Source organism: Saimiri boliviensis, chromosome 20, assembly GCF_048565385.1.
Source record: "Saimiri boliviensis isolate mSaiBol1 chromosome 20, mSaiBol1.pri, whole genome shotgun sequence".
In the NCBI taxonomy this organism is placed as follows: Eukaryota; Metazoa; Chordata; class Mammalia; order Primates; family Cebidae; genus Saimiri; species Saimiri boliviensis.
In genome coordinates this window covers 10763516-10780671 of record NC_133468.1, presented here as the reverse complement: position 1 = coordinate 10780671, position 17156 = coordinate 10763516, and the positions used below count along the sequence as shown (strand labels likewise).

The window sequence follows — 17156 nt, the reverse complement described above, 5'->3', positions numbered from 1 at the left end:
GTGACTCCAGGGTCCACAAACTCCAGTGTCTTTAGGGGCTCGGCAGATGAGATAAAGACAACTGACATGGCCGGCCCCAGAACTCTGTTCTACACACTCTGCATTTTAAACATATTGGACCAACCAGGGGCGGTGGCTCACACTTGTAACCCCAGCGCTTTGGGAGGCCAAGATGGACGGATCACTTGAGGTCAGGAGTTCGAGACCAGCCTGGCCAACATGGTGAAACCCTGCCTCTACTAAAAATACAAAAATTAGCTGAGTGTTGTGGCAGACACATGTAATCCCAGCTACTTGGGAGGCTGAGGCAGGAGAATTGCTTGAACCCAGGAGGTGGAGGTTGCAGTGAGCCAAGACTGTGCCACTGCACTCCAGCCTGGGTGACAGAGCAATACCCTGTTTAAAAACAAACAAACAAATAAATAAATAAATAATAAGCATACTGGACCATTCTTTGCTTCTATAAATAATTGTTTCTTCTCTTGAAGCACCCCCGTCTGTAGCCTCATTCTTCTCTTTCCGGGGACACGGGCACAGTATGATGGCAGCACAGAGGGTGATGATACATAGCAGCAGACTCTCTGCCTCAACCTCAGAACCGGAGAGGCAGAAGGGAGTAACGGGGCCTGTGGCAAACGGGTGTGCTCAGACCCTCTGTGGGAACAAGGGCTGGATGTCCTGGAGAAGCCAGAAAGCTGGCCTTTTATGTGAAATCTGCTGATTGTTCAATGTGGACTCCAAATGGTGAAACATGTCATCCCTCGAGCCAAACAGAACACATTTGTGGGTCACTGGTTCGCGGCCTCAAGTGTTGGCTGGCCTCTACATTAAAGAGCTGTCCTGAAAGGAAGCAGGGCCAGCCCCAGGAGGATGACCCATGTCAGGAGGTTGATCCACACCTGGAGGTCAGACCGGTACCCCAAAGGCAGGAGGTGGGGCTGCTTCATGTTGAGGCTCCCGTCGGAAGGGGCTTCGGAGGGTCTGTGGGCACGCCCCCACACCCTTGTCCCGGGGCCTCTTTCCTCTCCCCTCTAGGCTGGCCTCCCTTCGTTGGTGCACACCGTCCTTAGCAGTTTGCATTTCTGTTTCTTCCAGTCTCCATCTGCTGCTGCCTCTTCATCCTCTTCCTCTTCCTCTCGGAGCTCACCGGATTTATAACGACAGAAGTGTAAGTCACACTTCCCCGATGGGGCATTCCAGGACGTTCTGGTACCCCAGACAAGGAGAGGGCGGGGTCTTTGGCCAGGCACAGTGGCTAACGCCAGTAATCCCAGCACTTAGGGAGTCTGAAGCAGGTGGATCACCTGAGGTCAGGAGTTCCAGACCAGCCTGGCCATCGTGGTGAAACCCCATCTCTACTAAAAATACAAAAATGAGCCGGGCGTGGTGGCAGGCGCCTGTAATCCCAGCTGCTTGGGAGGCTGAGGCAGGAGAATCGTTTGAACCCAGGAGGTGGAGGTTGCAGTGAGCTGAGATTGCACCACTTCACTCCAGCCTGGGTGACAAAGCAAGACCTTGTCTCAAAAAAAAAAAAAAAAAAAAAAAAAAAGAGGGAGGTTTCTTAAAAAGGAGAGAAAGTTCTGAACCTTCCAACTTCTGTCTCCAAGCCTATGGCATCGGTTGCTCTTCTGTTTCTTAAAAGGATTGCTCTTCTGTTTCTTCAAAGTCAGAGCAAAAGCAAATATTGGCTTGTTAAAGTTGAAGAGAACATTTTGGGTGCGTTCTGTGGGTTCCCCCTGGCTTCGCAGATGAACAGAAATAATTTGCTCATCTCTGCCATCCCTTTGTTTGGCTAGTGGGCTTTTTTCCCTCTGAATCATCACAGGGGCATTTGATGTAGAGCCGAAGAGTTCAGAGAAACTAACGGGTACAGCTTCCTACCGGAGGGGGTGAGGTTGCTGACATCAGAGCCTGGGCTCCTGGACTCACCCCCTTCCCATTTCTCAGGCCCACAATTGGTGAGGAATCGGTGCAGGCTTCCTGGCAGTGGCTGACGCAGCGTTAATCCATCCCTGATTCCTAGAATTATCTCTTGTCTGGATAACCTAGTAAACACTCTGCGGTGTGTGTAACAGAATGCCATTGGAATTATGCAGTCACGACATCCTTGGTCGCCCCTCTGAGAGGGAATTAGACCCAGTAGCTTCCTGCCTTTGGCACTGGCTTGAGGCTTCAAAGCCTCTTCGTTTCTGTGTTTACAGCTCGGAAAGTCATCACGGAGCTGAGCCCTGGCCACCCACTCTCCTGCTCAGCACTGGAATTTTCTTTTTCGCTAATGGGATTTCCTAAATTTCCTTTGCCTCCTCTCAGCCGCAAGACAATAGGAGACTAAATGCCTAGCTGCTTAGCCCAAGACGCCTCTCATTATACAAGCATTACCGCCTTTAGTTCTCAAACTGCCCCGGGAGGGAGCTACCCTCTTTATAGAAGAGAAAATTGAGGCCCAAGGAGACGGAGGGACCTGCCCACAGCCACACAGTTAGGAGGTGGCTCCCAGGCCTGCCTGTCTCCCAAGCCCACGTGTGTTTGACCAGCACACTGAGAAGGCCTATGAGATGGGAGTGCTGGTCTTGCCTTGTTTCTGGGTATACCTTTCAGCCCTCGCCTGGTGGGAGAGTTTGCCTTTCCTAGTTACTCTGATTCTGTTTTAACCCTGATAGCACCAAACCCCAAGGGACCTTTTACAGTGGTGGGAAGAGCACCGCATAAGGCATTGGGAGACCCAGTGCCAGGTCTCTGCTTAATTACTACTTTGCTGTGTGATCCAAGCCAAGTTGCCAAACCCCTCTGGGTCTCAGGATTGGTAGCCAAATGAAGGAGTGTAGACCAGAGTCAGAGCTCCCTTCTAGCTCTGGGAGAGGTCGATCTGCTTCCCAAAACATGACCTTGTGGCCATTCAGGATTCAAAGAAGGGGTTTTATTTCCCCCAGGCCTCTAACGGGAGATGACTGTGCCCAAGCCAAGCATCTTCTGCTCTGCCACTGGACGTCTTAGGATCATCCCATCATGAATCAGAGGTAGAAGCAGGGAGAACAGCGAGAGGTTGAGACTTGCGGATGTTGTGAGGTACCTGTTGTATGTCAGATACCCTCTGGCCTCTGCAGGCTGTACCCTGCTCTCTAGGAGGCGACCTGCTTGACTTGGCAGGCCTGTCATGTTCTGAGCAAGGTGACAGAGGCACACATGTGACATCCACTGAGACCAGGCAGGTGGCTTTATGTGTTGTGCAGGAGCACATATGTGTTGTGGGCTGAGGTAGGGATTACCTGGTACACGTGAAAGGCAAGAATAAGGGCAATCAGCCAGGGCAAAGCGAGCAAGCAGAGAGGGTAAGAGGTAGAGCAGGTAGGATGGAGACAGGTCAGGCCCTCTATGCTGCCGGGTAGAATGGGGACTCACTTCTTTTTTTTTTTTTTGAAATGCAGTCTCGCTCTGTCGCCCAGGCTGGACTGTAGTGGCGTGATCTCGGCTCACTGCAACCTCCACCTTCCAGGTGCAAGCAATTCTCCTGCCTCAGCCTCCCCACTAGCTGGGACTACAGGCGCCTGTCACCATGCCCAGCTAATTTTTGTATTTTCAGTATAGGCATGGTTTCACCATGTTGGCCAGGCTTGTCTCTAACTCCTGACCTCAAACGATCTGCCCGCCCCAGCCTCCCAAAGTGCTGGGATTACAGGCGTGAGCCACCACGTCGGGCCTGGGACTCACTTCTTGATGACGAGCTGGTGGAGCCCAGGGCCGGGTCTGCTCGCTCACTGCTCTGTGGCTTCACACGTGGAGGAGCTGAAAATGCTGGTGGTTGACATAGTCAACAAGCAAACAAAACTAGACTATATCGATCAGGGGCAAGAACTCCCAAGACAGAACTAAAGCAGGGCAGGAGGTGGAAAATGAGACAGCTGCAGGTACGTGATATTTTGTGAGGATCAAACAGGATTCTTTAGCTGAAAGGTACTTACTATAGTGCCGGATATACTTTAATATCACTAGGTCCATATCTCTTCGTGTATTTGTTCATTTCCTACACAGTCTGCATCTAACTCGAAAAAGGTTTTAAGTCTGCTCCGCACCGGGCATGTAAGTACTCAGTGAATGTGAAGTCCTTGTCCCTCTTCCTCTTTGAGTTAAGAAGACGCCTCTCTTGCCTGCTGCTGAAAGCGTGTGGGGTGGCATTCCTCAGCTCATCCCACATGAGGTGGGGCGCTAAGGCAATGGGCTACAGACAAGTGAGTTTTGATGTCACGGCTTGAGGCTTGAGCAGGTGGGACCCCACCCGCAGAGTGCCCAGGAGAACTGGGAAGGGCCCGTCCAGCAAGCCCAGACAACTCATGCAGTTTCCCAAGGGCGGGGCGGCTTCTCTCTGAAGAGCAGAGAGGGCTCCCGCTGCTCCCCACTCCCCTGCTCCATGACTTCCTCTCCCTCTGTCCCAGGGTCAGCCGGGACGCTCTGACCCCACTGAGTCCCTGGAGAGGTACGAAGCTCAGGGATAAGGGGAGGAAGGGGGCTAGGTGCAGTGGCTCACACCTGTAATCCCAGCACTTTGGAAGGCCAAGGCCAGAGGATCACTTGAGCCCAGGAGTTCAAGACCAGCCTGGACAACGGGATGAGAGCCTGTCTCTGCAAAAACGTTTTTAAAACATTAGCTGGCCGTGGTGGCTCGCATCTGTAGTCTCTTCTACTTGGGAAGCTGAGATGGGAGGATCACTTGAGCTCAGGAGATCCCGGCTGCAATGAAGTGTGATTGCGCCATGACACTTCAGCCTGGGAGACAGAGCGAGACCCTATCTCAAAAAAAAAGAAAAAAAAAAAAAACCAGCAAAAACACAGGGGACATTTTTTGAGTGTTTGCCTTGCATCCAACCCTGTGCTAAGTCAGTGGCTGGAGAGAGGGAACGGGGCAGGGATGAATAGAGAGACCTGTCCAGAGCTAAGGCCAGAGGCTTCAGCGATGAAGCTGCAGTGAACCTGATGCCCTCTTGCCCCCAGCTGCCTCCTTACCAAGGTGCAGGAGTTGCGCGAAGGGACTCTGCAGGATGAGCCCTAGGACCTCCTGAGCAACCCGGAGGAGAAAGCATCGCCTCTTTAGGGAGAGGTACAAAGCCCAGGGGTGGGGGCAGTTGTCAGAAGCTTGTGACCCCTAGAAAGCCCTGCCAGTTTGGGAAGAACTGAAGGTCACAGTTCTCTTTTTTCTGGGTGGCTGGCCCTCTGTGACAGTTTTGTGGCTACAGCGGGTCAGTGCCCCCTCCTGCCACCATGAGATTGTAAGTTAAGGAAATGAGGTCACCGTTGGTTGGATGAACATGGCTCCAGCCCCAGCCTGTGTTATCGGTGACATAAGATGCTTATTCTGGCCTGGGCCTGGTGGGAGGCACATTTGTTTGGGTGGTTGGGCTCCAACCTGGCTTTGGACAGGCTGGTAATTATCCTTGGGAAAGAGGCCCCACAGAGTGTTCTGAAACTCTGTGTTTTCAGGGAGTAGGCCCCTCCTCAGGCAGCCTGGCCACAGAATGTTCCAGCCTCTGACTGCCCAGTCTCTGACTGCTCTCAATAATTATTAACTTCATGAGACTTATACTAATAAAATGTAGTAATTGGAACTTCCCACTGCTAGTTTATAACATAGTATACTTATGGTACCTTCCATCATATAACTCATTATGTGCGTGCTAACACCTAGCTCAGCATTTTATTTTTATTTTTTGTTTGTTTGTTTTTTGAAACAGGGCCTCGTTGTGTTGCCCGGGCTGGAGGGCAGTGGCTGAATTATCACTGTAGCCTCGACCTCCCGAGCTATCCTTCTGCCTCAGCCTCCCAAGTAGCTGGGAATACGGGGCATGAGCCACCACGCCCGCCTAATTTTTTAATTCTTTGTAGAGACAGGGGTCTCCCAGGCTGGTCTCTAACTTTTGGACTCAACTGATTCTCCCACCTTGGCCTCCTAAAGTGCTGGGATTATAGGTGTGCGTACTGCGCCCGGCAGGTCAGCACTTTGTAATGGTCATCTCATTGATCATCACAGAACCCCTTAAGGTAACTACTACTGCGCTTCCCATGTTACAGCTGGGGAAACTGAGGCACCAGGTGGCCAAAACCACATGAAGCAGTAAGTGGTGGAAGTGGAGTCACACCCAGGTCTGGGGTGCTAAAGCCCAGACTCAGCATCTCTCCTCTGTTGTACCCCAAGCATTTCGGGGCCCCAGGCTCATAGGAGCCACTGCTTTTTGGTCAGAATAGCTAACTGGAGGACATGGATGCACCCTTCTAGGGCGAGGTGGCCAAGCAGGCAGATGGAAGCCCGGGAGGTGGGAGCTTGGAGGTCACCTGGAATCATGTTCTCACAGGCTCCTCACAGGAGGAGGCTGGAGCGGGGAACAGTAGCTTAACCAGGAGGGGGAGCTAGAAGTCTCCAGGTTGCCTGCCTTGAGCCTGGGTTGTGGGCCAGGCTGGGTAGAGGGCCCCCGGTGTCGCATTAAGGAGCATGAAGGACATTGCTGTTAGCCATAGGAGGCCTGAGGACATCTGAGTGTGGAGTGATGGGTTTCTGCCTCAGACAGCTCACCTCTTGTGAAGGTGGGTTTGGTGTGGCCCTGGACCCTGGTGGGAGCTGGGTGATGAGCTCAGGGCAGAGGGGCCGAGGGCGCTGGGACTTTGGCTTTGGAGCAGGGGTGGGCAGAACCTGGCGGCTGGCTGTCAAGGGATGTATTTTAGACATCCACCTGGCTGGTAATAGATACACACACTTTTACCTGGACGAGTCAGGATCTGAAACTCAGGGTTCCGGAGTGCGTGCTGGCAGAATCTCCATCCCTCCCTCCACCCCACCCCAAGCCCTTACTGCTGGCCTCACTGCTGCGTAAGTTTCCATTCGGTCAAATTTTGAAGCATGGAGGTCAGAGACTTCAGGCAGGAATCTGAACTATTTAAGGGCCCTTCGAAAAGCAAATAAAATTGTTTTGTATAGATGTCACTGGACTTAATGCCTCAGACTAGAATTTCAAGGCCCTCCACCACATTCCATCCACACTCCCCCCACCCAACCTCCCCCCTTCCCGCCCTGTGTACCTTTCCCTACAAGGCGACTGCCCACCCACACCCCCCACCCTCCCACACAGTCGCCCCCGCTGGGCCTGACTCCCTGACGCCATCTGGCGTCCCCCACCTGGAATGTGCCCCCCTGTGTTCCACCAGCGCGCAGACTTCTGCTGAGGACACCCTCCCACACTTGGGCTCATTCCACAGAAGACTGTGAGAACACGCTCTGTGCTGAGGCTCAGGGAGCCCTCATCCTGGGGATGGTGACGGGTGGGGGAGGCTTGTGGGACAGACGCAATCGAACCCCTAAGCACCCCTGTACCCTGCAGGCACCTGGGCCATGGTGGGGAGGGGCACACCTGGAGATGATGAAAAAGGACTCGGACATCTGCATCACCAGTCCACTTCAGGGCCACTGGCCCCTCAATTTTTCGCTGATTCCCATCCCATCCAGGCAGTGCAATGCCTTGCAAAGAGCCTGGGCTGTGGGCCCCCGTCCCTGGGCTCAGATCCTGCCTCTGCCTCCTCCTGGTCCTTTGATCTTGGCCAGCCGTTTGTACTCCTCTGAGCCCAGTTTCATCGACGTGAAAGTAGAACAGTACCCTTGTTAAACACTGGATCAACCCATCGAGCATCGATATTAATAATAGTGATAAAAACGGTGGACATGTATTGAGCACTTACTGTTTACTAAGACCACACTTAGCATTGTTCTTGTTCTCATTTGATCTTTTCGGCAACCCCATGGCATAGATGCAATTGTCCCCATTTTACGTCTGGGGAAACTGATGAAGGGGAAGCCCCTTGCCCAAGTCAACCAGCCAAGAGGTGACTGAGAGCCAGGATTTGAACCCTGGTAGCCTGGGCTTCCCCTGCGCTGCTGTATTTTCTTTACCAAGAAGAGCCTAGAATCAGCCCTTGAGAAAGATGAGTCACACACACACACACTCACACTCACACTCATACACTGACTCACACTCATACACTCACTCATTCTCCTGCCCTGGGGCAGCCAGCAGCTTGACCCAGCAGTCTTCCAGCACCCTGTGAAGTAGATAGAATCTTTATCTTTACTTTCCTCTCTCTCCCTTCCTCTCTCCCTCCTTCCTTTCCTTTCTTATGTTCTTATTTTAGTGAGGTATGTGTAACTTACATAAAGCAAAGTGTGTAAATCTTAAGATAGAGGCTTGATGAATTTTCACCTGTGTTTACACTTGTAACTGTCTGATGAAGACATAATACATTCTATCACCAAAGAAGGTTCCCTGGAGCCCCTCCCAGTCAGTAACCCCCACCACTATTATTCTGCCTTCCATTGCCATAGATTAATTTTGCCTATTTTCAAACTGATCGAAAGTTTTTCCAATTTTACAGATGAGGAAACTGAGGCTCAGAGGTGAAGCACTGTGTCCTAGGTCTCCCAGCTCCCAAGTGGCAGAGTCAGGAGGTGAGCCTACACCCATCTGCCACGGCCTCCGTAGGCCTTCCCACTGCCCACACTGGTGACAGGGGAGTCAGGCCCCCGGGAGTCCTCAGACTACAGTAAATCCACAAAAAAACATGTCTTTTTCTTCCGGGTAGGTTGATTTCTGGCAGCCCGTTGGCCTTTTTTTTTTTTTTTTTTTTTTTTTTGAGACGGAGTTTCGCTCCTGTTACCCAGGCTGGAGTGCAATGGCGCGATCTCGGCTCACCGCAACCTCCGCCTCCTGGGTTCAGGCAATTCTCCTGCCTCAGCCTCCTGAGTAGCTGGGATTACAGGCACGTTGGCCTTTTAAAATCAGTTCAGCCCTAGCCAATGGAGTCTGTTAGCCTTGGCAGGCCCCTGCCGTGGGGTGGCTGTAGGCAGGCTCGTGGCCCTGGCTGGGATGGCAGGAAGCCAGCAGTTCTGGAACATTTGCCTTGGACGCGAAGGCGGCCGTATTGACCTCATCAGGAGACCCAGGTGATTGAATCGTGTTTATCCCACAGCCTGGGGGCCCTCCAGGAAGAAGCCTGGGAGCAGCCAGTTCTAGGCTTACATAACCAGCCTGGCCAGAGTGCCCCAGGCTGTCCCTGCCCAGCACCTCGGCCCCCTTGTTCTGGGTGGCCCTCTAGCCCTGCGGAGCCTGTTCTCTGCTTATTCTGGTTAGGAAGACAGGGACTCACGCCTGGGAGAGGCTTCCTGGGGCCTTCTGGGTGAGCTCACCTTGGCGCCACACCTGGAATTCACCTCGCTTTTGGCTGAGGTCACCTCCAGAGGATTGCCAGTGGATGACATCATCCCACAATGCCTCAGTGCTGTGCGGAGGCCCAGCCTCGCCAGGTGGGAAAGGTGAGTTGCTTCAAGAAAGAGTCTCAGGTGGCTTCCTGGCTGGGAAGGGCAGCTGAGCCTCTCCTTAGTCGTCTTTGTGTTAATCACCCAGCAATCTCATTACTCAACAGCTCTCCAGAGTTGCAAATTAAGGCTGGGGTAGAAATTGGGCGCTGAAGGCCAGGGCAGAGCGTTTGGCTGTAGGGAGCCCTTTCCTCCTCGGGCATAACCTCCTCGGCTCCTGTTTGCCCCTCTCCCTCCAGCTCCTTTGTTCTTGGTGGCCTCTGATCGGGGCCAACACTACAAGCAAGGTCAGGCTCAGGCCTGTGTCTCCCCTCTCCCATGTTAAGGCTTCCCAGGCCGGGGCCCCCCATCATTTTGTTCCTAGACCCCAATGCTAAGGAGAGGCTGGGCGGCAGTCTGAGCTGTGGAAAGCCTGGATTAAGATTCTAGCTCGGCCATTTCCTGCTGTGTGACCCTGGGGATGGGACACACCCTCTTTGAACCTGTTTCCTTGTTTTAAGATAGGGCTGAGGGCATTTCACAAGAGCACATGGGATGGTGTGAACGCTTACAGTAGGGCTCCCCCAGCGTAACTTAAGCGGCGGGGGTCCATTCGTTGCGCTCTTGTCTCTGGGAAGATCCTTGTGGGCCCCACAGAGAAGCAAGCCCGGGTGTCTTTCAGAGCCCACCACGCCTGGTGAACAGCATCACACCAGGTGCTAAGGGTGCAAAGATGTGGTCTTAGTAAAAATGAAATTCCTTTGCCTGAGTCCTACTCTTTCTCTAAGATGTGGCCATTTACAAAGCTCTCTTGGAATCTTACTTGCTTAGATAGGCCAGTTAGTTATCTTTTATTTTACAGCGTAGGGACTGGACCCAAGAGGCCTAATACATGTTTAAAATAATCACAGCCCAGCCACACGAAGCGCTGCTCCCTGGGGCAGGCATTATCTGGGAATCAGATGTGGCCATCAAACATCCAGCAGCTCCTCAGGGATGCCTCCAAGACACCTGGGCTCCGCTCAGCGCCCCACGCTCAGTACCTCTGTCTCCTGCCAGTCCTGCTCCCCTTCTCAGCCCAAAAGATGGGTCCGGGAAAAAATGCAGCCGTCTGTCTTCATTCTTCCCTCGCCTCACCCCACTTCACCCCCAGTCCCATCCATCAGCAAGTCCCGCCTGCTCTACATGGGTTCCTGCATCCCTCCTCCTCTCCATTCCCATCCCGCCCCGTCCAAGATGCCATCATCCACCTCCTGTTCTCCCTCCTGCACAGCAGCCCCTCCGGTGGACCTTCCTCGCAGCAGCCAGAGAGAGCCGATGAGAGTGCAAGCCAGACCCTGTGGCTATGCTCACATCACGTCTACAGGCCTTGGCCAGGTGCGGTGGCTCACGCCTGTAATCCCAGCATTATGGGAGGCCAAGGCGGGTGGATCACCTGAGGTCATGAGTTCAAGACCAGCCTAGCCAACCTGGTGAAACCCCATCTCTACTGAAAATACAAAAATTAGCCGGACATGGTGGCGCGTGCCCGTAGTCCCAGCTACTCTGGAGGCTGAGACAGGAGAATCACTTGAACCTGGGAGGTGGATGTTGCAGTGAGCTGAGATCGTGCCACTGCACTCCAGCCTGGGTGACAGAGTGAGACTCTGTCTCAAAAAACGTCTAAAGGCCTCTTGGAGTGAAGGAAAAAAAAGAAAAAGTCTAAAGGCCTCTTGCAGCCTCTGAGCCCAGATGAACGGGCCCCGCCAACTCATTCATCTGGGACTGCATCACACACCACCCTTCCCTTTGCCCTTACACTGCAATCACAGTGACCTTCATTCTGTTCTCCAAACCCGCCGTGCCCTCCCTACCTCCAGGCTGGTGCACATGCTGCCAGGATGATGCCCTACACATCCCTCAGACCTCGGTCACACCTCAGAGAAGTCTTCCCAGCCCCTTCTCCCCAAAGGTCGGTGGCCCTATGGTCCCTCTCATGGCCCCCTGCAGCTTTTTGTCAAAGCACTCATCAGAGTTGGGGGTGGCGGCATATTTATTTAGGAGCGACGTCTGGTTCTTGTGTCCATAAGCTTGATGAAGGCAGAGAAAGCGTCTGTCTGATTCATTGCTGTTTCTGGCAACTGACAGGTAGTAGGTACTCAACAAGTATTTGTTGAGCAGATTTGGATTCCTAACAGATGCCAACGCTGTGCCACTGACAGCAAGGTGGCTGTCTGCGGAGCCACCTGCCCCTAACCATGGCCAATTCGGTCAACAGAAGAGCGACTCCCTACCCCCAATGACGTCTAGGTCCCTGTCCGTGACGCGTGTGGCTGTGTTACCTTGCATTGAAAAGGAACTTTGCAAATGTGTCTACGTGAAGGATCTTGAGATGGGGAGAGGATCCTGGGCTAGCCAGGTGGTCCAGATGGAATCACAGGAGTTCCTATAAGAGGGAGATGGAGGTCAGAGAAGGGGGAAGCTGCTGGCTTTGGAATCGGGAGATGGGGCCACAGGCCTAGGCAGCTCCTGGAAGCTGAAAAAGGCAAGAAAATGCATTTCCCAGGAACAAAGCCCATTTTAGGCTAATGACCTCCAAAGGTATAAGACAATAAACGTGTGTTGTGTAAGCCATTCACTTTGTGAGAATTTGCTACAGCAAGCCACAGGATATTCATACAGCTATCCAGGTATTTCTCAGAACCGGCTTTGCCCCTAGGGATGAGCAGGAGGGAATTCCTGGCTTCCCAGCTGAGGGGAGGAGACCTCAAGAAAGGAGGCTGTAGGTGCTCTGTTGGCACCAGGCCCTGATCCCTCATAACACCCCTATTTCTCCTTTCAGTATTCAAACCACCCTATTTGCAGTGGGTGGTGTCATCCCCACTTAACAGGTGGGTTCACAGAGGTGAGCATAGGAAGTGCCAGAGCCAGGATTTGAATTTGAAACTGTCTGACCCTGAAAGATATGCTCTTACCACCAGAGCTATCCCACTGCACTCCTTCTCTCTCCTCAGCCCCAGCCCTCCCCTCCTTTTTTTTTGAGAGGAGTTTCATTCTTGTTGCCCAGACTGGAAGCAGTGGTGCAATCTCGGCTCACTGCAACCTCTGCCTCCTGGGTTCGTGATTCTCTTGCCTCAGCCTCCTGAGTACCTAGGATTACAGGAATGCACCACCATGCCCAGCGAATTTTGTATTTTTAGTAGAGATAAGGTTTCACCATGTTGGTCAGGCTGGTCTCGAACCCCTGACTTCAGGTGATCCACCCACCTTGGCCTCCCAAAGTGCCGGGATTACAGGCATGAGCCACTGCACCCAGCCCAGCCCTTCCTTCTTGAGAGGTAAGGCTGCACTCGGAGAGTGCAGCCTAGACCCCTACGTGAGGGCAGAGGACGCGCAGGCTCTGCCCAGATGGAGTCTGGGTTATCTAAGGGGTGGTCACCACATGATACAGTCCTTGGCTGTTCCCTGCAGCTGAGATCAGTGCCCCAGCTAAACAAGGGTTCCTATACTTGTCTCTCCCCCAGTGTGAACGAGCTCTACGTCGATGACCCAGACAAGGACAGCGGGGGCAAGATTGACGTCAGTCTGAACATCAGTTTGCCCAATCTGCACTGCGAGTGTGAGTACTCCACACAACCCCTCCCTCCAGCAGGACACCTCCTTTGGGCAAATGTGTGTCTGCAGAATAGCAGGCTCTCCAGGACAAATCGAGCCAACGTATGGCTCTCCCTACTCTTTTTTGGAGGAGAATGTAATTGAGTATACATGCACTTGGAGGTTTTCTGGCATAAAAAACACAAAACTCTACTCATGGGGGTTACCCCTGGAGAGCAGCTGCATTGGTGCAGGGAGGTGGGGTGTCTCTCATGATCACGTTACAGCTTTGCAGCAGAGCCTGAGAGTCTCGTGCAAGTGACTTGTTGAGGGGAGGAAGCTGTAAGGGAGTGAGAAATGCAGGATAGCGCAGTGCAAGAGGATAAGCAAAGATGTGTGTTCAGCTGAGGTCCACACTCAGCCTGATTTCACAGGATGCTGTGGGGTGTGAATGATACCCAGTAGCAGTGGGACCAGGCGTTATTATCTGTCATTGGGTAATGGTTGCAGAGTGGTGTGTATGGCAGGGGTCACATCACCTCCCAAGCATTCAAGCGAGAAGACCTCTGGTTAGCCAAGAGCATTCATCTGGAGAAGGGTTTAGCTCCGAGCCATTGGTGGCCAACATCTGCAGAAGCTGGAGTGGTGCACCGTCTATGAGAGAGTGTGGGACAAGGCTCAGGAGCATCTACGACAGGGGAGGGCTGGGAGACTCCCTTTTTGACTTCACGCCTATTTTGTTTTAACCAAAATAATCAATTACTTCTTTATATCTATTTTTATTTTTTTAGACGGCATTTCGATCCTGTCATGCAGGCTGGAGTTATGCCACAATCTCGGCTCACTGCAAGCTCCGCCTCCCAGATTCAGGCAATTCTTCTGCCTCAGCCTTCTAAGTAGCTGGGATTACAGGCGTGCACCACCATGCCCAGATAATTTTTATATTTTTAGTAGAGACGGGATTTCATCATTTTAGCCAGGCTGGTCTCGAACTCCTGACCTTGTGATCTGCCCACCTCAGCCTCCCAAAGTGCTGGGATTACACGCATGAGCCACTGTGCCCGGCCCAGAATGACTTACTTCTATAAAACAAAACTCATTTGAAATCTGATTTGGATTCAGATCCTGGCTCCTTTGCTCACTAAAACTGTGACCTTGGCTCAGGTGACCTCTCTGAGCCTCGCGTTCCTCATCTGCAAAATGGGCTTAGTAATGTCTATTGCCTGAGGTTCTTGGGAGAATCTGTTGCGATGGTCCCTAGACTTGTCAGCCAGTGGACTGGGTGCCCTCTCCTGGACTGGGGTTCCAGCCGTCCCTCTGCCCAGCCTGGTATGGAGCCTGCTGCAGGCCCTTCTGTCACCACCACCTCTTCCTGTTAAAGGACACGGCTGAGAACAGAACTGGGTGCATCTCCGGCCAGAGATAGGGAGAGTCTCAGCCCTGTCACTGTTTTTGGTGATATTGACGTCATGATTTAGAATCCTCGATGGGCCCCAAGCCAGGGAACCTGAAATAGGTCGGTCCTATTTTTTGTTATTTTTTCTCTTTCACTTAGAAAAATAATTCATCTGGCAGATTCTCATTCAGGAGTGACTGTATCTCTGGAGCAAGGAAATTCTTAGTCAGGCCAGAGGACCAGGACCAGTGTAGGGAAGGGAAGAGACGTGGTGCCAGGAGGGGTCAGGCAACCTCCACCCCGTGCCCTGCCATGCCCTGCTGGATCTGTAACCTGAATCCCCCACCCCTTCACCCCGGCTACAGCTCAGCATTCTGGCTTTTCTTTAAAAGAACTTCACATTTTTGTTATAGGAAAAAATGCATGCTCATCATTGTACTTCTGGAAAACACAGAGAAGCAAAAGAGATCGCCCGTAATTCCGCCACCTGACAGCAGTGTTAGTGACATTTTGACATCATTCCGTCCAGCTGGCCTTCCTTTCTGTGTTTCTGAACATAGCTGAGATCGTGCTGCATGTATGATCTCATATCCTGCTTTTAAAAATAATATTCTTCATTGTACAGCTAATAGAAGAATGCATTTTAATCTTTAAAAAGACATGCATTCAAAAATACAAAAATAATATGTTTTTTAAAAAGCAAGAGTCCCCCTCCCCTGTCCCCCTTCCTGTCCCAGCATGCTGTCTTCCCCAAAGGACACCTCTGCTAGCAGGTGGGGGCCCTGTTCCCACCCCTACGTGTGTGTGCATGTCTGTGAACGTTTATTGGATTTAGGTTTTTTTTTTTTTTTTTTTTTTTACTTAATTAATTGGGACCCTACCATATGGGAACCTTCTGGAGTTTCTTTTTTTTCTAGCTAGTATCTTGGAGCTATTCTCATATTACTCATAATATGAGTAAAATAATAACAGCTGCCATTTATTCTGTTCTTCCAGGCCAGGCCCTGTCCTCTGTCCTTTGGCTATATTAAATGCATTGAGATTTGCGGTGTCCTAGCAGAATGGCTGAAGGGTGTGGGCTCAGAAGCATATCACCTGGATTTTATTCCAAGCTCTGATGTTTCCTAGCTGTGAGAGTTCTGTGCCTCAGTTTCTCCAAATGTAGAATGGAACTGATAATATTATCTTCCCCACAGGGGTGTTTAGATGGTGTATTCTTACATAAAAGGCACTTGGAAGAGAGCCTAGCACATAGTAAATACTGTTTTCCTTTTTTTTTTTTTTCTTTGAGAAGATAGAGTTTTGCTCTTGTTGCCCAGGCTGGAGTGCAGTGGCGCAATCTCAGCTCACTGTAACTTCCACCTGCTGGGTTCAAGCGATTCTCCTGCCTCAGCCTCCTGAGTAGCTGGGATTACAGGTGCTCACCACCATACCCAGATAATATTTTGTATTTTTAGTAGAGACGGGGTTTCGCCATGTTATCAAACTGCTGGCCTCAAGTGATCCGCCCGCCTTGGCCTCCCATAGTGCTGGGATGACAGGCGTGAGCCACTGCGCCCGCTCCTGTTTTACTTTTCTTTAACCCTCACAATAAGCCTGTGACGGAAGGGAAGACTGAGGCACAGAGGTTGAGTAACCTGCTCAAGGTCCCAGTGCTTGTGACTCAGCCGCTGATCTGCCCTGAGCCTCCTCCCTGCACCTGCATTTAGCCGGTTCTTTGTACCTGCTGCACGGCGCTGGGAAAGAGGGCTGTCAGCACTGGAACAGCTGAGTGAAAAGGGGACCTGCCTGTGCTTTCTCTAAACTTCGCATTATAGCACTGTCATTTCCCATGTCCTGTGGACTCGTGAGGGTCATTTTGAATGGCTGCAGCACGTTCCCTCCTATGGATGGGTCCTCGCTTACTTCTCCATTCTCACTGAGGAACACACAGTTGGTTCCCATTTTTCCCTTTTAAGGTTGGCCCTCTTTAAAATTGCTTCCAGCTGTTCTTTCTCTTTATAGGACCTCCTTTCTAGCACTTCTGCCAGGGAAATTCCTGCATTTCCATAGTTCACAGGGATCCTTTCCCCACTGGCTACTTGGGCCATCTCTGGGGATACAGTTGGCATTGGCCTGCCCATTTTACAGATGGGGAAGCCATCTGAGTCACAGTGATGTGACAGAGTTCAGAGCCTGTCTCTTCCCTCTGTGCATCCCTGGTGCTTATCATAGGGCCTGGTACGTAGATGATGGGTAAAGGAATGTATGAGTGAATGAATGAATGACGGACAGATGGATGAATGGATAGGGGCCTGAGGCTATTCACCCCATGAACCCAAAGACCATCTGAAGGCGGGGAACAGTGTCCCACTCCTGTAATCCCAGCACTTTGGGAGGCCAAGGCAGGTGGATCACCTGAGGTCAGAAGTTCAAGACCAGTCTGGCCAATATGATGAAACCCTGTCTCTACTAAAAATACAAAAATTAGCCAGGCATGGTGGCAGGCACCTGTAATCCCAGCTACTTGGGAAGCTAAAGCTGGAGAATTGCTTGAACCCGAGAGGCAGGGGTTGCAGTGAGCTGAGATCGTGCTACTGCACTCCAGCCTGGGTGACAGAACAAATCTAGAAATAAATAAATAACAAAGACTATCTGAGATACGAGAGCTAACATTTATTAAGCACTTTCCACCTAGCGTCCATCAGACCCTAAGCATTTTCCACACCTATGAACTATTTAATCCTCATAATCTTCCAAGGAAGTTTCAACTATGGTCACCCCTATTTTATAGAGAAAGAGACTGAGACGTCCAGAGGTTAAGTAACTGAGGCAGAACCCAGATTCAGAGGACCAGTATGGCAGACCCTAGGGTGGCCCCAG

The 17156-nt window shown here is 51.7% G+C and overlaps 1 protein-coding gene across 2 annotated transcripts in view; it reads left to right on the top strand.

The window, feature by feature from the left end:
- ERGIC1 (endoplasmic reticulum-golgi intermediate compartment 1) overlaps nucleotides 1-17156 on the top strand; it is a 120671-nt gene that overhangs the window by 62766 nt on the left and 40749 nt on the right. For both annotated transcript variants that reach the window (XM_039460685.2, XM_074390744.1), the window contains exons 3-4: nucleotides 1096-1168; nucleotides 12829-12923. In XM_039460685.2, coding sequence (XP_039316619.2) covers nucleotides 1096-1168; nucleotides 12829-12923 — 168 coding nt within the window. The remainder of the gene's footprint in view (nucleotides 1-1095; nucleotides 1169-12828; nucleotides 12924-17156) is intronic.